Here is a 22029-nt window from a genome sequence, read left to right as displayed (position 1 = left end):
TACTGTTACAAATCTGGCGATTGATTACCCGTATATCTGGTATAATAGTAGCTTTGTAATAAGGGACTTCATGATGTGTTGAGGCATGGTGATTGTATAATGCTATAGAACACGCTGACAATTACATGCAGCATTTTTGTGAATTAAAGTCTTGGTAGGTTGTTGAATTAGGTCTCCTTTGATCCAATGTCACCTCTTATCACCTCAACAAATCACTTATATCTTTCCATTAACCTTTCTACAAACCTATAGAATTCCAACATTTGAACTTTGTAGACGTAGGTCATGAAGTTATCAGAAAGGTTTTCACCTCATGTACTGTAAAATCAGCTAGCAACAAAGTCAACAAATTGATCTCTGAAAATAACAGCTTTGATAAATATTATAGTGGAATTTGTTAGGATGTAAATCGCCATGGAAATCAACTAACAACAAAGTCACAAATTTGATCTCGTAAATAACAGTTTTGATATGTATGAGAGGTGAATATGTTTGGATGTAAATCGCCATGGAAATCAACTAACAACAATCACAAATTTGATCCCGTAAATAACAGTTTTGAAATGTATGAATGGTGAATATGTTAGGATGTAAATCGCCATGGAAATCAACTAACAACAAAGTCACAAATTTGATAACGTAAATAACAGTTTTGAAATGTATGAGTGGTGAATATGTTTGGATGTAAATTATCAGTAGGTGTGAAGGACTTGACAGATGTTTTCAATTTGTAGCAACGACAGAGTACATTTATTAACCTTTAGTGAGTCAATTATTGGCTTGGTAATACTTTAAAATATAGTTTGCTTTGCAATAAATGTAATATAATCATAGAACACAGCATATAATAATAGTGATGATACTTGTCAATACATTCTTATCAGAATACATGGTGCAATGGTATCAATTTGATTCATTTGAATTTTTGGAAAAAATATTAAATATAATCACCAATTTGGAAATACTTAAAATGACTCATTAATTATAAAATGGCAATATTAAAAAAATTGAATTTGTGAACATTCATTGATATAAATCAAAGTATGGTGAGGACTAATTAAACTATGTTGGTGGTCGTGAAAAATTAACTTTGATGTTATAAAAATGTCATTATATATCATTAATGTGTTTATTGCATGTTAGTTTATATATGCCATTGTACCATAGTTCATCAGACTTTATTGTTTACTTGAAATGGGGATAGGTTTCAGTGATTTATTTCAATGTTAAATGTCAGAAATAATAGCAACTTTTGATATCTTTCTTTGATAAATATTTTTAGCAGTTGAAATTTTGATACGTTTCAATGTTAAATATTTGAATTTTTTTTTTTTTTTTAAAAAGAACATTTATTCCTGTTTAAACCCTGTTACAATTTAAAAAAGGCTAAAAATACATACAAGGGTAGCAGGACGAACGTACACTAGTAGAGTACACGGTGAATATTTTGTAACTGATATTTCTCAATGCGGAGTATTTTAAAAGTAGCAGTTTCAACATCTTTCAATTCTAAATATTTGAAATAATAACAATTTTGATTTCTTGGATCTGCGTATATTTGAAGTCCACTCATTAAAAAACTTTGGTTGCTAAGTTTTTTGTTTTTTTTATACATATGGTCTACCAATAGCAGCCTTTGTAACAAAACACTGGCTCCAATCACAAACTACCAATGGGAACTTAGCTTTCTGAATTGTAAAACAAACAACCATTATCAGTGATATACCTGGTGTTATTACTTTCAAGTGCACACTAAACTACTCTTTGATAGCTTTTGTTGTTACTTACAAGTGTGAGACTCATTGTATCCTGTAGTTACCCATGAATAAAGTCAGATTATGACAAGAAATGCACACAAAATAAAAATAATATATTCTGGAGTGTGTCATATGTCGCTGTGATAAACGAGGTGAGAGAATGTCAGCAGCTTGTGACCTCTGACCTGCAGTGAGCACCATATGGTAGAAACATTACATATGTTGCACACACAGACAAGGTAATCATAACCTCTTCTAAGTGTTTAAGGGCTATAAATTGCTGACGTAATCCCCACCAAGTATTGTATTAGCACTATCACTACTTAATAAAACCAGAATTAGTCCGGTGATGGATTGAAATATTTTATTTCATGACACCCAGCAGGTTTTTTATAATTAACATTTCTGTCCACTCTGCGTGGCAAAGTAATTTTTTCACCGTTTTGATTTGATTTTATTGATTTATGGTCTTTTTTTAGACGACTTTTCCAGATTTTTTGTCTCAGAAATGCATTCTGTAAATATGATACGAATATAACCATAATTTATCCAAATTCCAATGTTTGATTTTTCATTAATAAAAAGCCACTTAAATTCTTGGTGCTATTATGTGTTGATAATTTTTACATAACAAATTATCAGATGACTTCACTGTGAGATGTGACTATACACTGTACTGTTACTAAGCAGTACTTAATTTCAAAGTTTTGTAAATTCGTGATTCTCAAAGTTTTCTTTTTACACTATAATCGTCAGTGAGTAGTACACATTCTGTATCATGTGTATAGACCAGAGAATGTGCACTGTACACGCTGATTATTATATCGCATGTTATGGGTTATATATGTGTACATAATTAGCAATAAATAACAAATATTTCAGAAGCTTTTTGAGGAATACGACAAAATGTAATCTATGTCTGAATACAGACTAACTGTTACCATCTCTTTGTTTCTCATGACCAAACTGAGCCTATGTTTCTTCAATCCAGCGAAATAATTCAAAAAAAGTTGACGTCCTCTACAGCAGAATTAGAACAAAATTGCATGCACAATGGCAACCAAATGAGGATGTATCTGAGCAAACATTATCATTTATTTGCTGAAAATTGGGAATTTGATAAAACAAATGATTCGTAGTTTCATACGTACTTTTAATTGTCGTTTCTAAGACAATCAGACTGATGAATTGAAAGCATAACCAGCAGGTAAACATACACTTGATGCAAAGTGCTCTCTCATTGGTACCCCAAAGGATGCAAAATTAGAAGGAAAAGACATTTTGATGAATTCTCTGCAGGCATTTTGTAGTATACTGAAATAGCGTGACATCCCTAATAAAGATAATTTGTAGATGAATATGATACCTGCAGTCAGATATGTCTCTGTCCTTTCAGGTCAAAGGTCAATGTGCATTTCACTGAGCCAGGAGAGAAATATAGGAACACAGACATGGTTATTCCCCCCCCCCCCCCCCCCACCCCTTTCACATATGCTGAGGAACAAACATGACATAATCAAAATATATCCATTTTGACAAGAAATCAATCACCAATTTGTTGCGGCAATAATTTTAATGTCTTTTGTTTCCATAGTAACCAGTTATTGAGGTCACATGGTGGCAATGCATTGTGGGAGTTCTTGTAGATTCTGGTGGTAGTATTTGATCGAGCTGTCACTCATAGAGAAGGGAATGATTGCTTGGGTCATATTACATGTAGTAAAAAGTAAATGAATAATTTACTAATATTCTGAGACGTTGTGAGGGTCATGTTACAATGGGTATTGAAACAATTCCACGTTTGCTTTCAGTGAAAGATGATTGACTGTTTCTTTGAGCAGAGTTAACACCGTGACATAAATTCAAGTAGTTCGTGTACGGTATTGTGATAAATTGACATTGAATTTGAGAGATGTTGGTACGGGTCAGATTCAATGCAAATGAAATATGACAATCTAGAAGGTTTATCATTTTGTATGAAAATACATAAATATATTGAAATGAGCAGCTGAAGAGCAGCCATTAAAAGCACCGTAGTAGGTAAAAAGGCTGAGAAATTCGTTTCCATCAGAATGGACTGTTTGATCTGCTGTGATAGGAAATATAAAAAGTAGCATCAATGTTTATGGACATGATTACTTGAACACTTAACAACATACATTATTACATATCAAATGTAGTAGCTAGGAGATTCCATTTCAGTATAGGGAGACATACATCCATTATGAGGGGATGAAATCACACCAAATATGGGAACATAGGAGCAATTTGCATATTAGGGAAAGCATATGAATTGCAATTAGAGAATCATTTTGATGTTAGTGGATAAGATTGATATGTAGGTAAGATAAAAGGTATCACTATATAGCCTCAGGTGAGATCCTTCTCTCATCACACACATTGTATGAATGGATCCAGGCATTAATGGGGAGGCTGTAAGTCTAGTACAGGAAAGCAACAAGTCTAAGAAATGGATTACTGCACCTGTACTTAACACAAGATGGATGGCATGTAAAGTACAGATGTGACAAGATCCAAAGAGATGAACTTTGTAAACATTGAGAATTTACATATCTCTCAAGAGTCGCTCCGAGTGATGTATGACTGTAGTACGTGTACATTGCTCATTAGTTTGAGTAAAAGGTAGCCACTCTGTAAATTACATTATGAATGTGCACATACGTACGTACCAACGTGTGTGTGTGTGTGTGTGTGTGTGTGTGTGTGTGTGTGTGTGTGTATGTGTGTCTGCATGCATGCATGCGTACTTACGTACGTATGTACGTACGTATGCATGTAAGTATGTATGTTTTTATGTATGTATGTATGTATGTATGTATGTATGTATGTATGTATGTATGTATGTATGTATGTATGTATGTATGTATGTATGTATGTATGTATGTATGTGTGCATTTGCATGTGTGTGCATCATGTACATACATATGTATGTATGTATATTGTATGAATGTATATAATAATAATAATATTAATAATAATGATAATAATAATAATGATAATATATAATGAGAGTTTATTTCAAGAACCAGGTGATAGAAATAAAATGTACAACTTTATGTATATCCTAGCATATACTATACAGTATAGATATATCTATATTTTCTGTTATTCTTTTTATAATCTATATTATTATTATTCTAAGACTTTGCTTTACACTTTTGTTCACATATGTTGCCTTAGCTGTTGTATTATTGTGTTTATTCTTCTCTTTGCCACCAAAGATAACACAGACATAACATGATGGTGTCACAGCTCTAGCCTACACAGGATGTAAACTTGCTCTGACAAGTTCAGGTAGATAGAGAACACTAAAGGAAATACTTCAATAATTTCAATAGCAGTATTTGGTATTAGACAGTGTACAGTACATTCTGTATAAATTTGTTTGATGTGTTTTAAAGTTTTAACAGCTTTATATATATATATCTAGCTACTATACCAGCTAGGCACAGCTTGTTGCTGACTGTGTAAACAAGATTATACAGACACAGTATATGGTCAATACACAGTATTTGATGATTTCACCCTGTGTTCTAAGGAACATTTGTAAGTGTACTCCTGTATGCAGTATTGATTATAGATAATCAATTGTGTCAATATGGAGTATTACCCATGAAAGGGAAGTAAAGAGAAAAACGGTGTACAGTCAATGCAAATCATTACACGTCATGTTTAGATTCCATTGGCTTTTACAACTTTCTAAAAACAGTTACAATTCCACAAATGATGGAAAAGTTGGCAAAACGTCATTTATTTGATGTGGCATCTCTACTTCTATTTAAACCAGCTGATCAAAGGCATACAATGTCCTATTCGTATACCTCATATGAGCTTTGTTTTTGTTTTTCTGACTTCAGGATTTCAAACAAGAAATTAAACCTGTGAATATAAAAATCCAATATTTGACCTCTGAGGTCATATCATATTGATTACTATTATTTAAGTCTTTTAGTTGTGAGTTTTGTAAGTGATGTACTGTCAATTAAATAGAGATTTATTAAGAGTGGAATCCATCATTGCCACGCCACATTCGTCACTGCCTATTGTGGTTACCATGGAAACCGCTTTGCATCAAATTCGTTGTATGGTTTTGTAAGCAGTTGTATGGTTTTAAACAAATTGTACAGATTGTGGGTGGTAATAAATAACTGTTCATTGCCAAGTACATTGAAAAATGTATGGAAAATTGAAGAAGAAAAATAAATGAAATTCGACTGATTACCGAAAAGAGTGGGATGTCACCCATACTAGAATAGATTAATTTCTTAGTCTGTGAGATTATAACCATGTGAGAATATTTTATAATCATGGTCAGATTTGATTGTATTAAAAGAGATTATATTTCTTTAATTAGCATATTGTCAGCAAACCTTCTTTTGTTTCACCATAGGGATGACGTGAGACATAGTGAAGTGAGAAATCCTCTCAGGTTTTGACCTCTGTTAGGTATCTGTAAAAAATGGGCATTTACTGGTGACATGGTAGACTGTGTAGACAAGATTCAACTCTGCCAAGGGCAGTACATTAGGGAAGTATACACCAGTCTTAAAGTGCTCCCATGAATGCAATCATTTAGAGCTGTTCGCATCAATTGTCAATTTCTATCTCTCTCCCTCAGGTGAGAGGACGCATTTTTTTTTTGGATTTACAGAATTAACATACAGAAATAGACTAATATTTTCACTTGAACAAAGAGACATAAAGACGCTTCCTTCATTAGTTTCAATCAGTGTGTATTTCAGCTCTCAATTATGTTGAATTCCTTGTTCAATTATCCTAGACAAAGAAACCACAAGCTGGTGCCAATAAAATGTATGTAGCCTTCACCAAATAGCTACACCTCCCTGTACTACACAATAGACTGGTCCTGCATGAATATTCATATGTTCAGGTCACATGGCATGGCTCTATGGGGCGCTCCATCCTCTCTTTCTTCCGCAAATAATTGATCTTGATTTACCGTATTGAAATAGACCTGGGTAAACAGTATATTTAGAAGTAGGCAGAGATAAAATGTGAGTGTCTCATAGTAAGGCCACACTGCATTGGGTACATACTACACATTCCTGGCTAATATATCGCATGCGGCTAGTCATCAAATCCAATCGACAACAAGCGGATATTTTATCTTTTACTTTATCTTATAAACATTGGTTAAATGCCTGTCAAATCATATACAACATCCGATAGAGGGTGTCATCACACCACTACGTAGGAGGTATTAGCATTAATATTTTATAGCTCAATACCACTTTTGCTTTTCTATTTCATTTTCCGTATCCACCCGGCTTGATCGATTAAGAGTAATGGGTGTGGGTGCTAAGTTGAGATCAATTCGTGTAGTATGGTATATTATACAATATGTGATTAGGGGGAGCATGCCAATCTTGGCTTATTGTCTCCTGGGAAAGAAAACATCTGCCTGTTGGTTCAGGCTTGATTGCTGTGGACAAGCCCCTACCATTAGGAGACAGGGTTGGCAGCATGCTGTGGTGGGGTGAGACTCCCCGTTGGGATGCTGTTGTTATAATTGTTGGGTCATGTCTACAGTTGATTCAATATCCTTGTAAGAATTCAAGACATTTGATAAGGAAGCAAAGGTCATTTCATAGGAGATATACAGAGATTGAAGTCAGTTATGCCGTAAGTCAGCTAGAGGGGTCACATTCATGACAGCTACAACACACTCAGTCCCACCCGCATGCGTAACCTTCATTAAGCTACCCTAGCCTGGCCATTTAAATAGACAGTGAAAAAGAGATTGAATTGAAACAAGTATTGATAATCTGTAGAGCGTTGAGGTGCACATAAGGAGACCAGCGTATGTACTATAGGAACAGACATCGCATACGTACATATGTAATACCGTACCAACAACTCGGATGTATAATAGAATGTCGTTAAATAATGGGGGAATATACAACCCACCAACTGGATTACCCTATATGTTCATGCCACCATTCATGCCTCCAGGTAAAAATTAATTTCATTATTCATTTTATTCATATGAAATATTATTTAGAAATATGTAATTTTGATAATTTAGGAAGCCATTTGTGTCTGTATCACTGGTATGGTTTCCTTATCAGGCCCTCCCAAAATGGCTAATATTGAGAATGAATCACGGTAGATGTATGGTTAGATAGTGTTTTATCAGCGTGTGTTTGTTTCAAAATTACACTCTACACAGTGTAGGGTGTAGAAATTAACTCGTCCGTTCTGTGGACTAACCATACAAAGTGGTTGTGTACATTTGGGTTGTCAGTTACGTGGTGTTGGCTGTGAACGGTTTCCTGTGTGCCACACTTAACTAAGAGCCATTTATTTTATTGATCTTTTTATCATCACATGATGGGATAATACCTGGTCAGATAACACTGTTGAAATTTGAGATGTTTTTCTCTCTCCTGTTTTCATTGTTATCAGTGCCATCACGGCTATTAGAACCCCAGTGTGAAACTGTAGATCTATCTCTAGATTTATTTACATTACATTACAACCATTGTTTTCTATTTATGTAGATAGAAAAAGGTGAGAGAAATTGGGTAATTAATATTGTGAATTCAGTGTAGTGTTAAAGCTAGTGGCATTACACTGAGTGGCTTTGTATTTAATGATATGCATCGACTAAATGAAATCATGTCACAGTGTGTCAACAGAGGGTGCTTATTTATACAAAGCCATTTATTAGGTTTCATGTGTTGGACATGCTTGACATGATAAGAGAGAGACATAATTCATTTTATATGTCACCTTTTAAGGCTGAGAGCGGCACGTCCTCCAAGAACTGGATTAGCTTGTTGATCAACTGAGACGGCTGAAATATTATACTAGCCATGTCATTTGTTTTGTGTAGTCATTTATAGCAACCGTGAGATTCCACACTTTTTACTTGATGTGAATGGTGAGGGTATTGCCTACATGTTTAATGCTTAGAATAGAGCTACAGACCCTGTCTTTTTACAGCATTGCTCACCTTTTCTGTAGCCATATTGTAGCCGCCGCCATCACTACATGATATATTGTTATTTTCATAACTGGATAAAACCTCCCTATTACCCTCACCCAGGAACCCACAAGTTTCCGCAATGAAATTTAAGGCCAATCTCTTTCTATTCCCACAAAATATGTTGAACTGTGCCCTGCGTTCATTTTCTCTACATTTTTCTTGGTAATAACCATATATTACATTGACTTACGGATGGCAGTTAAATTTATCCCAAGGGTGATTTTTCAGATCACTGAATGTTGCCCGGCAAAGCAAGCCAAAAAAAAAATAAAAAAAAAATACAACAACTAAGTAAAATATAAGAGAGAGAGATAGAGAATGAGATCGAGTATGAAAAAAGGGGAATGTGAAAAAAAAATGTTACCGTAAATTTTAAAAGGAGATAGTTGTATCCAATTCACTTGTATGGAAATCATCTGAATTGTGCGTAAATCTGCTCTATGGCTCCTCAAAAGAGAAAAGAAATGATGGTGTGGAATTGGAATCTGAGGCTATAGGCAGTATTTATAACCCCCATTGTCAGCATGTACAGCAATTGAAAACATATTTAAGATAACTCCTTGCTATTAGGCGGTATTCACTTCTTCATTGAATTTACATAACAATAGGAGAGCGTGTTATTTCTGTAAGATTCTTTTCACTGTGGAAACTGACAATGTGACCCCAAGGGTTTCTATACATTCAAACTGTATTATTGTAACTATTGACTAGAGTTTTTCATGTACTCTCTAATGATTTTATTCATTTAATGAAAATGTCATAAAAGGCAGAGTTGACTGCCAAGAAGGGATGATCATACCAACAAGGGTTGTCTTCGTGTGATTTAATCCAAGAGATCAGTTTGATTTACTATGTCTCCAGCCATTCCCTACTGCTGTTCTAAATTCAAGCGTAATCCGTTAACATTAAAATAAACCATAATTTTTTTCACATCTACAAAAAAATGAGGGAAGCTGTGTAATGCTGTACACCCCACTGTGATTGAAAATGGACACGGCCATAACGATGTGAAAATTGTTAGGTATTGATTGCGCATTAATATTCTTCTTAGAGGCTGTAAGAAAGAATAACACGCATTGAACAGCAAATAAAGAAGAAAGGGGAAAAAATCATTGGAGAATTTTTCACCATGAATGTAGGACAGAAATTGATCAGTATATACTGAAAAGGATTTGAGTTGGTTTTTAAATTGTATGCCAGAGTGTCATTTGGTGTTCATTTTACACTACTACTTACATCCAACAGTGATGTGATTACACTGAATTGGCAATAAAAGAGGCAAAGCACCTAAATGTCAAATATGTTGTATTATGTAGTCTCACCTTTAAGGCGAGTTACTTATTAACTGTTTCCATCCACTAAAACTCTGCTAAATTTTTCATTTCCTCTCAGACAAAGTCAATTAGGAAAGTCACATCTTTAGGGAAATGTAAGAAAAATTTTGAAGAGGTCAGGGCAGAAGGTTAAAGGTTCAAATATTACTGCACGTTGTGTTAAATAAATTGATAAACTCATGACGGGAGACTAGATAGATTGATTGAGTGACAGGTGTCAGCTGAAAATTTGAATGCTGACTATACCCTGTAATTATAAACAAATTGCATGTTCTGTCGGTGAACACAATTTTACTTTATAGAGGCTTTTATAAATGCATCACGTGTCACAAATTTCATTATCGAATAACTAGTGATTTTTTGTTAGCTGATCACAAAATGTAGCAATATCTGCAAAGCTATTATAAAATGTAGCAATATATGTAAAGATATAAAATGTAGCAATATCTGTAAATATACTAGATCATACAATATAGCAAATCTGGAATTATATCATAAAATTTAGCAGTATCGGTTGGCTTGTCTCAAATCTTTTTTTTTGTACAAATGTAGCAATATCTAAAACATTTTCAGAAATGTGGCAATACCTGCAGGTTTTTCACAATATATGTTGCAATATCTACCAGCTTCAGATAAAATGTCACAATTGCTGGCAACTTTAGACAGAATGTTGCAATATATGCTACATTTTCATGAAAATGTTGTAATGTCTACTTGATTTTTACAAAAATGTAGCAAATTAGGCAAACTTACCACAAAATTTGTCTGCTTTAAACAAAATGTAGCCGTTTTTTGCCAGCTTTAAATACATTGTTGCAATATGTTATGAAAATTATGGCAATATCTACTTGTGATTTTACAAAAATGGAGACAAATTGTCTACAAATGTGGCAATATCTGCCAACTTCTATAAACATACAGTTATGCAGAACAAGTGAAACAATTACAGCCATGCCATACAAAATATCAGTGTACGGCAGATTACTGACAACATACTCACCTTTGTACATGTTGTAGGATGACATCTAATCTCCAGTGTTTTATCTCACTGTATTAAAGTACTAAGAAACACTGTTTTGAAATCAAATATTATCATAAAAGTCACAGCAGTCTCTGATCAGCAAATACAAATGGATTTAGGATTAAAACAAGCATATCGTGAGATGAGATTTTATCAAAATTAATCTTCAGAAATTTGAACCTATTGAAAAATGAAGTACAAATTTAGAGAATGTTTTGTGTTAAATGCATGAATTATCATCCAGTAGTTGTATATTCAATATTTACTGACTTGCGTTCAAGGAGGTCACCATGTGAAATATCTCCTCTGTCAAGTTTGGATATCGAGTCTTATTTTTTTGGCAGGGTAAAGATAACGGGATGACATGCATGTAGTCTGAATAGAGACATAGTACAATAAAGAGTTGTTATTACTACCTGAGTAAACAACTAACAGATACTTACCTTAATTTGTCATGAGGGCTGCCATCTTGTAGGTTCATATGCTAGACACGTTCATCCGTTATCATTACAAGTAATAAAGCATAATGAAAATAATATCAACTCTGACGGTAGGATTAGAGCAGAATTTAAATATTATAGAATTAGCCAGGTAAAGTACATCAGAGAAAATGGAATGTTATACATCATGAAATATATATGAGCCTAGCGAGACATACCAAATAGGTTATTCAATATAGCCATATCAAGGATTTTACGATAGAGACACAAAAAAACCTTGTCTAATTATGAAATATTCATGGTACATCTCATCTATCATGTCAGGGAAACATCCATGATGTTGTGTCACACACTTTTATCATCACTACTATTGAAACACGATCAAGCATTGTTAATCAATACAAGTAAAGTTTGCCTATCAAATCTGTCCTGTGTATAGCTTCCTATGCCAGGAAATTGCTTGCATTTTCACCTGTTCTTCTACACCATTCTGTCTGTAAATGAAGTCAAGGGGAAAACTGGTGTACTGTGTAAGCACCCGCTCTGTCTGTGTGTGAGAATCTGTTCTGTCTGTGTGTGGGAATCCATTGTGCTTGTACTTTAGAAGTCACAGACTGTGTGAGAACTGTTGTATCTGTACTTTATAACTCACAGACTGTGTGAGAACAGTTATATTTGTACTTTAGAACTCACAGACTGTGTTAGACTGTTGTGTCTGTACTTTAGAACTCACAGACTGTGTTAGAACTGTTATGTCTGTACTTTAGAATGGAACTCACAGACTGCGTAAAAAACGTTGTGTCTGTACTTTAGAACTCACAGACTGTGTTAGAACTGTTGTATCTGTACTTTAGAATAGAACTCACAGACTGTGAGAACTGTTGTGTCTGTACTTTAGAATAGAACTCACAGACTGCGTAAAAACCGTTGTGTCTGTACTTTAGAACTCACAGACTGTGTTAGAACTCGTTTCTATTCTTGAGAACTCACAGACTGTGTTAGAACTCGTGCCGACTGCTTGTCTTTGACAGTTGCACCTGCTGTACATAAGAAATGTTTTGTCTGTGCTTGAGAACTGTATGTGTTAATGAACCATGTTCTGTCTTTACTAGACAACTTGCTTACTGTGCATAAAAAATGCTTTGTCTTGACTTGAGAACTCACTGACTTTGTGCAAAAACCTGCAGTGTCTGTGCGTGAGGCATTGATGTCTCTGCGTAAGAATCCAATCTCTCTGTACATATGAGAACTAGGGCAGTTTGCACACACAGACAGGGCAGTTCCTCAACTCAAGGGGGACTTAATTCTCACATACAGACAAATCTCCAGGTTCTCACAGCAAATTCTTATGCACAGACAATGCAGTTCTTCATTCATATAGCAAATTCTTACATTACATGCAGACAGAACAGGTTTTCGATTCGTGCACAGCTAGCTGTCCGTTCCCAATTTGTTATCGTTTTCTATATGTTTTCAAAAACAACAAAAAAGCAATCATTTGAAATACAATCGTAATTTTCAATTCATCATAAATTTCAATTTCTACTAATATCTCTCAAATAAAAGGAATCCGATACATAAAATAGTGTAAAATACAAGAGGAACATTCATGCGGAAAGTGAACACAGGAAGCAATGTGATTTTTGAGAAATGAATAAGTCAAATCATTTTTAATTTTCAGCAAGACAGAAATGGGCTGAACAAATATGACAAGACATATTGTGTTCATAGTTGAAATGATCAATATAATACATATAATTTATGATAAATGATATGATGGAAATATATAGTTTTCATATCGTGATAATGCCTTGGATAAAATACAGCAAACAAGGTGAAGTCAGTAATCAATATGCATTTAGCAAATGTGTCTGAGTATGGAGGTAGATTTATGATGGCATCTATACTGAGTAAGGAGAGGGTATTTAGGGAATTTATTAACACTATTTGGAACAGGTTGTGAGTTAGGGGTCAGGGTTTACACGAATCTCATCACAGTCATGTTGTTGCCCCAAGCAACAGGATATTTATTGTCATGACAACCCCATTGAAATGAACTGCAGAGCTTAGACAACCTGAATCCCAGTTTTGGCCTCTCCCTGCAGACCTGAAAATGTTGATAGTAGAACTCGTAATAGGAGGTCAATTGGTACAGCGACACTTCTTCATAGGCTGGTAATTGGTAAAGCTATGTCTCCAAATTGAATTGTCATCAAGCCACTTAATTGCATTTGTTCAAGTGACAGGCTAGCAGTCTCTACCAACCAACGTAAAAAAAAAATCACAAGGACACGGCTAAGAGAGGGAAACAAGAATTGAAACACACTACTCAAGCATGAAAACTAAGAACACAAGATCGCATCAATTTGACGGTTTCCATGGCAACTATTGTTTCTTGTGATGAGCAATGGGAGTTGTACGTGTGTGAGTCGGGGTGTTAAGATGCTATGTTTTAGGTGGTTAGATCACCTGGCCCTTGAGTGATTGTCGGCGGTGACATGGGGGAAGTGACACAAAATACACACACAGCACACATAGCCTGACCTCATCTGCTCTTATCTGACTAACCTTTACTACATAAGCACCTCAAATGTAATGAGTACTTAATAGATTTTCCTTGGCAACCCAATATTTCATTGCTTTAGGTCAGCCGTGCCACCATTACACACATCAATTTTATATCATAATGGCACAAAATCATTCACTACAAAGAGATCGTCTATTCACTTCACACTGCAATGATTTCCCTGGGAAAGAGAAAGCGGCGAGAGAAAACAGTACTGCACTGTTTGGAGTAATGCTTTGTGTCACTTGCAATGGATTTATCTCTTGTTGTTGTATCATAGGCCACTGTTTATCAGCCACTTTATAAATATTAACTTTGAGCCTTGCTGAAATGTGTCAACTGGGAGGCCTATTTGCCTTTTGTACAAATAATCTACTTGAGACCCTGTTATCATAGCAAAGTTGAGAATTTTCCTCCACACAACCCATACACCTGTTTGATTTTGTTGACTTAGTGATAAGAATATGGCCATCAATGCACAGTAGCAGGACATGGCCCTGAAAACAATCCAACAAAGATATCACCTAGCAACCCACACACTCTTCAATCATTTCATTTAATACATTGCAGTGTGTCCACATCAATTTAGTACCAATGAGAATGATCACAAGGAAACCAAACCAAAGCAAGGCTGATTTGACTGTTTGCCAGGGTTAGACTGTAAACAAGGCTGAGTTAGAATACACACACAGTCTATAGGATTAGGTAACTGTAACTGTTCCAAATCATTAGACAAATGAATATCTAATAATCATGTCAACAACACTCCCATTTACTCTAGGTGAGGAATTTTTACACAGCTTTGTCCAAAATATGGCAGGTAGGTAAGGTGTCTGCTGCAGGGTTGAAAACAGAATGTGATTTGAGTATATATTAGACAGGGCATTTCTCCAAGTCCAACTTCACCTACCTTGGAGGATAGGGACACAGATATGATATGTAGTAGTGCTTGTGTAGGATTTTGCAACTATGCATGGTTAAACCATTGACCAATTGTTGAATATTGGTGCCAGTACCTTGAACAAAGAGAAGTGTCCATGCAAAATGGTCAGCAGCAAAGCAAGTTCATTATATTGAAAAAAAAAATCATAAAAGTTCTCAGTATTGGTACAAAATAACCATGTTGTCAACTTTAATTTGAATACCAACATAAAATATAAAATTAAAATTTCTACTTACAGAGTAAAAATAAAAATCTTTTGGGAACAAATCATAATTTTTTTGCTGACCTTCTGTCAACATTGTCAGGCACGTGCTTTAATGGGCTGTTATCACATGGCTTGGTAGAAACACATTCAACAACAAAATAGTCAGACTTTCGGCACTTCAAGATATAAAATATTAATATGTAATTATTGTAAATATGATTTTTTTTTTAATCAGGAAGTAGTACAGATCGGGTTGACTTTATTAAAAAAAATAGACATTTCAATATATTGATAATAAATCACATTATTTACCATGGAGATACTTTGACAATAAACATTTAATGTAAACTTCTGTTTCCCCATTTACCAGCTGATTTCTAGTCCAAATTTCATTCACATAGTTCAAAGATCAGACTTTTCCACTACAGAGCGCATTTTCAGTTTTCCCCTATAACTTTTTGATAACGTTCAAATTTGATGAGACAGGATTAAAAAAAATTGTATTTTTGATCTACAAATATCAGATATGATGCGAAATTGATCAAACATTCACATGAAAATATAGATTTGGTAGTTTATGCCTTGTAGCTAGGAGATCAATAATCGAAATAATCTGTGGATGGGGATATGTGGAGGATGTGGATGGGGATATGGCGGAGGATGTGGATGGGGGGGGGGGGTGTTTGTTGGGGAGGGAGGGAGGAGGAGAATGGGATGAGATTGTATTATAAAACTGATAATATCCTTTGAGAAGTCAATTTATCTAAGTTCTATTAATGCTGTGTCTGTATCCACTCTGATTATAATAGAACTGTTAGGTACAAATATTTGCCTGCAGGCAGCTTCCAAGGTTAAAGGTCAGTTCAGAATAGAACACATTTCTTGATGTATCATAATAATTGAGAACTTTCAAGTATTTACCCATATATTTTTATCAATTCTTCAGTCGTGTCATGATGAACTAGGGTACGGACATCTCAGACTGTCTACGGTTAGATTTATCTCATCAGGCATCCATGTTGGTTACATGTCAAATTCCTACTAAAGCAGTCAAGCTTGTATTTTCTCTGATATTGCTTATAAAATATTCATGAGAATTTAATATTTCTTAATCATTGACCTAATGGAAATAAAATTTAGTACACTCTAATCAGATTTAGATGCTGTTACCTTTAATGTAGTTTGTTAACCTTGTAATTCCTCCTAATACTGCAGTCCATTTATTGTCGTTTACTCCGACTTTAATAAATGGACTGTCTTATTAGTGGCAGCACTACATCAGTGCCATGGTAATGATGTAATGTTATTACTGTAAATGACAATGAAGAGAAATTACTGCCGGGTTTGGAATGCAGTGTGAGCGTCAACCATGTCTGTTAGGCTGATTTATCTGGCAGTGTTACAGTGTATGAAATTAAAATTACTGCTGTTGGAAATTTGAAGCCACAAATATCATCTTAATCAAGTGGCAATGTAATTAGAATTGTAATTTAAACGCATTTGCTGTAAAATGACACTATTCTATACTTAGTGGAAATGTTGATGTCAGTGGGGCAAACCAAAAACAAGTGAGCATCTGTGTACCATGTGACCAGCAAAGGCTTTGGAACATTCCATATAATGCAATAGGGGTAGTAGGTATCTGTGTTGTGGTAACTGTTTCACTGATGTATTCATGACATCAGCTGTAACCATGTGTGTTTGTCATGGAATGGTATGTCAGTGGGTATATCAGCTTGAGTGTGCGTTGATATAATGAAACAAAACGGGAAGTAGATCTGTCCCTCTTTGTTTTGTGCAGTTGACCATCCCTATGAAAGTGGACTATTCTTTTTAAGTGTGTGTTGGCACTTAACCACCATCTGGTTAGACCCTTTGTCTGCATCAATAACTGAGGTCATAACATGACTTACTGTAGGTTTTACAATGTGACAAAAGTACCGCACATAGACTCGGCCACCACTCCATTCATTCCATTGTGAGGCAGTGAAAAGGGCAGGTGCAAAACTGTATACCCTTAGGTAGTTTATATCACTGTTTAGACTGAGTTAACACAGGCCTTCCAAACTTTGTCAATTCCCTCCTTTAGGGTGTTTCAGTCTGATCAGTTTCAAAGAGCCACTCATTGCAAATCAATTCTGGCATACTTAATGAGTTTACATGAATGTATTAGCCCATCATATGCACCTTGATCACCCCTGTGGGTATAATGGAATCTCTGCCCCAGGCTGACTAATGGATGCGGGTTTGACCTGTCTTTTATATGTTGTATATTGCATTTAGTTGTATTTAAGGAAGTAGGGCCTATTTTGGGAGACGTCTCATCTACTGTGTCACACCACGTTTTCTAACCTGCTTAGTAACTTGTCAAGACTGGAGAAATCTCTGGAAAGGCTGAAAATGTAGGATCTGTTCTTTGGGGATAATCTGCGTTGGTTGTTTGAGGGCAAACTTAGTAACCTGTTAGAGTCATTGTGTGTAGACAAAGGAATTCACATTCCAAGTGTATGTGTTCTCAAGCATGAGTCGTAGTACCAGGGAGGCAGCTACAATGCAAGACAACAAAGGTAACAAATTTACTAAATTATTGTATCATTTGGTTTGAATCTGTATACTGTAAGAACAGGCCATGATGTACAGGGAATTAACATGGACGAATGCAGCTCGGGTGTAAATTTCATTATGCTAAACAGAACATGTGATTGCATGATGTCAACAGAAACTCACACTATGAACGTATTACAGTGTCGTCACCTTTGCGTGATCGTTTCATGATACCAACTCGCTTATTTGCCACAAAGAGTGATCAGTGTAAACCTGGTGACGCAGTGGTGTGTTTATCATTGTTGTAACATACTGACCAGTAATACAAATGTAGATCTGCCATGCGTCCACTTAGAATACACCTATTATGAACATACCTCATGTGTGTTACAGCTTGTAAAGGGGACCAGATGCTGCCATTGTTAGTGTTGCACTGTCTGTGTCACAAAATAAGTGGTAGGCCAGGGTGGTAGGTCAGAATGGTATGACCAACTACATGACATTATAATAGCTAAATGATTGGTAACTGTGTCCAGTCACTTCTAGTACATTTTGTGAGTACACTCTCTTAGTAAAAGCCTGAAAAGTATTTCATTGATGAAGCCCTACACAGACAAGATGAAAACAATGGCTGTTGAATGAGTGATTACATTAGTCCTGTGGTAATAACATTGATAGCTAGGTGTGAATGTATTACTAGTGTGAGTTCCCTATGGGCACAAAAACCACAGCTGTGGTGGTTCATTTCTTAAGAGAACATAAGACCAGGGATCTTCAGTTTATTATTGCACACATACGATATCTGAAAATGAAAATAAACCCTTTATTTCTATTTGTGATTTGCCCTGGGTTATCATAACACAGTTCAGGATATTGAACAGTTGTATGGTTTCACAGGTTGGATTTTGTAAACAAAGACCAGCAGAATGCTGCGTGATCAAGATATCACACCCTGTGTTTGCTTAATTTGAATTATTTATCAGATTTTAACTTACTATGTGTGTAGTATCTCTCCAATCTATAAATACCCACTTTATAAATTGATACAAGACCAGACTGTGTTTACTACCATGAAATAATTTGGTGGTAATGTATTTGAAATCACCCATACCACTTGTGACTACAAAGGAAATGATATAGGTGGCAAAGTTATAAATTGTATGTGTTGTGTTCAACATATGGTGGATAGCGTGCTGTAAATTGTAATTTCAAATACAGGCAACATTTAAAAATGGAAAAGGGGGTTACTAGTGTAGGGCGAGTACGTGTATTGAGTTCCTCTATACCAGCATGTTTAAATCATGCACCACAAAAATGTTTGAAAGCTTTGCATATATGATTACATGTACGTTTATAGTCGCCATGTCAGATTAACTGTAAGATGACATGCCAGTAGAAAAAATCTATATCGTGACTGACAACAGCTATGGTAATGTGATAACCTGAAGGACTATAGTATGACCCTGAGAATATTTTTAACGCCAAGGACTATTACACCACTGTACTGTCATATCTCAACTTTACGGGTGTAAAAAAACTCCCTAAAAATCATACTATGTGCTTCTATTAACTATTTAACTGATTTATGTATCACCGTCACAGGAAGTTCCAGTCATTTTATGAAGACCAACAGATATTTAGTCAGTTATTCCACCGTCTAATGTCAACACTTCTTATCCTTTATTGGCATGCTTTTATCACCACATACTTTATGAACAACCACATTAAATATAACCATAGTTGCAACCAGGTAAAGGTGTGTGTGTGGGAGTGGTGATCATTTAATAGCTCTATAGGAAACAGACACATTGCCTCAGTGTCATGGAAGTAGATAGTCAGACACATGATATGTTATCCTTTCTCAATACTGTACTATTTGTTTTGTAAGTAGAATAGAAAAAATGAAATGGTTTTTGTGTTGAGGTGTATCACTGGTAACAGTGCAATCATGTAAGTCATTAAGATGGTGAGGAGGTCATTGTATGTTACCTGAGTATACCAGTACGCACACAAACACAATGGAAGACAGTGATAGATTTACTCATGGTATAGGTGACCAATGTAGTGTATAGTTGCTAGCTATGTTTGTAAGTCTACTATTCACAGTCGGCACTGATCCAGAGACTGCCAACAAAACAAGTCAGACTCTACAGGTCAAGCAGGTTGTTTCAAGTAATCCATTTTTTGCATTGAAGGCAGCAAAACCGTTTTTTTTTGTACTCAAATCTGGACAAATAACAGAGTTATACAATTCTACATACATTGTAAGTTGGCAATTTGATGATTGTCGGTTGCGTGATCTAATTTCGTATGCAGGTAGTGAGAGAAAGAGACATAAAAATATGATGAAAGATAGGGGATGTAGTAATTAGTTGAAGTGAATGGAGTGATTAATGGCTGCTGTGGTCTCTTTGCACTGTTATACATGTTTAGTCATGAAACAAACACACAAATCTGTAACAATGGATGAGTCCTGAATAGGTCTTAGGTACGTAAGATATTGATTGTCTTGAGAAAAAATCAATGTCAGAATCAAATTGAAGCAATCTTTGTCAACGATGAAATTTAAATTGTAGCAGAATTGAGAAGGGCTGTGATGACACTGAGAACATTACGTATTCCATATCAGCATCGAATTAGTGTTATACGATTGAGGTACGATATGTAAGTACCACTAAGATGTCTCCGATGTGAGAAATATAAAGACTGATCACAACACAGATTGCATCTTCACCGACTATAATCCCCTCTTAACAAACTAGCATAGTTTCTGATTTAACTCCCACACTGTAATCATTTTAATCAAATTGATGTTAGAAGGAAAGAATTCACGGCAGAGACTCATCTCCTTTATTGACCAGATCTTTGGTCATTGCATGACAGCATGTAGCTGTTTGTACTGAACACCATTTGTATGTAAAGTCATGCTAATTCTTAACGGTTGGATTGTTAAATTGTAATACAATTCACCTGAAAGGTCATGTCAGCCATCAGACTAGGAGCACTCAATGTCAGGCTAGTGTTTTATTCATATTATCAGCATACAGGCAACGTTGTTATATAGTTTACAGTTAATACATTGCCCAACTACTCAATGATGACATCACCGCTTCTCTCTCTCTCTCTCTTTATCTATGTGGATGGGCCATTTATGATAACCTGTACTCGTTTTCATTTTGTATGCAGTCTCTCATGTGTGATCAAGGTTAACAGTTAAACATTTTTCCCATCAGGCAGCACATAATTGATAGAATTGAGTAATGCCTAGAAACATAATCCCAAATCTGTAAGCTGCTGCGTGCTTTGATGAACAATAACATGTCTGTGTTTATGTTTGTATTTGGACTTGCATTGCTAGGTTGGTGTATTATCACCATAGAGTTACAACAAGCAATCAATTCCATTCAAATTGTCTGCATAGTCTGTGTAGCACTGCACCGTTTGACATCATCAATCATTAATAGAAAGTCTGTCTGTTTGATTACCTTTATGGTGACAAGACTGGCATTCTTGGCTTTTTATAACTCCTTAGTGGTCATCATTGTATTTCTGTGGGCCAATTTGCAGGTAATTGTGACATCATCCAGACATAACTCACAACTATTAAAGCCAAGTGCTGCTGTAATACTAATGATAATATTATTTTATTGCAGATAACTAAAATATGTTATTACAGTTGCCATGGTGATCAGTGTTTTTGTACACCTACATTGTATTTATTTTAAGTCTCAAAATTCCTGGTTTAGAAACTGTACTACCAGGAAAACAAATCGTTGAGAATCCTCCCATATTTGATGATGTCATTCATGTTTGTTTGTTTGTTTGTTTTGCTATCAGGTATACCTCATGGAGTTAAACCACCACCCCTTACCATGGTTTCTCCTGCAACCAATAAAACAACCCGTACAACTGCTACTGTGACACCGTTCAGCCAATCAGCAAGCACTGTGACGGTCACAAGTGGGAACACTGCCAATGCTATGTCGGCTACACGTACATCAAGCTTTGCCGCAGCTCTCCGAAAGTTAGCAAAACAAGCAATAGAACCCATTGGTTAGTACTTTTCATTACCTACTGTGTAATTTTCTAACAGAGTGCAGCAGAGTGTTGAAAGGACACTTGGGGATTAACAATTGAGAACTGCAAATGACACCTGAAGGCACTATGAAAAAAGATGGTGTATCAACCG

General features: G+C 35.4%; 1 protein-coding gene across 1 annotated transcript in view; it reads left to right on the top strand.

Annotated features, from left to right (window-relative positions):
* LOC144437882 (uncharacterized) overlaps nucleotides 1-22029 on the top strand; it is a 129557-nt gene that overhangs the window by 82554 nt on the left and 24974 nt on the right. The window contains exon 3 of the mRNA XM_078126914.1: nucleotides 21678-21893. Coding sequence (XP_077983040.1) covers nucleotides 21678-21893 — 216 coding nt within the window. The remainder of the gene's footprint in view (nucleotides 1-21677; nucleotides 21894-22029) is intronic.

The sequence above is a fragment of the Glandiceps talaboti genome, chromosome 7 (genome assembly GCF_964340395.1).
Source record: "Glandiceps talaboti chromosome 7, keGlaTala1.1, whole genome shotgun sequence".
Taxonomy (NCBI): domain Eukaryota; kingdom Metazoa; phylum Hemichordata; class Enteropneusta; family Spengelidae; genus Glandiceps; species Glandiceps talaboti.
Note: the sequence above shows the minus strand (reverse complement) of the source record. Positions and strands in the feature narration are given on the sequence as shown.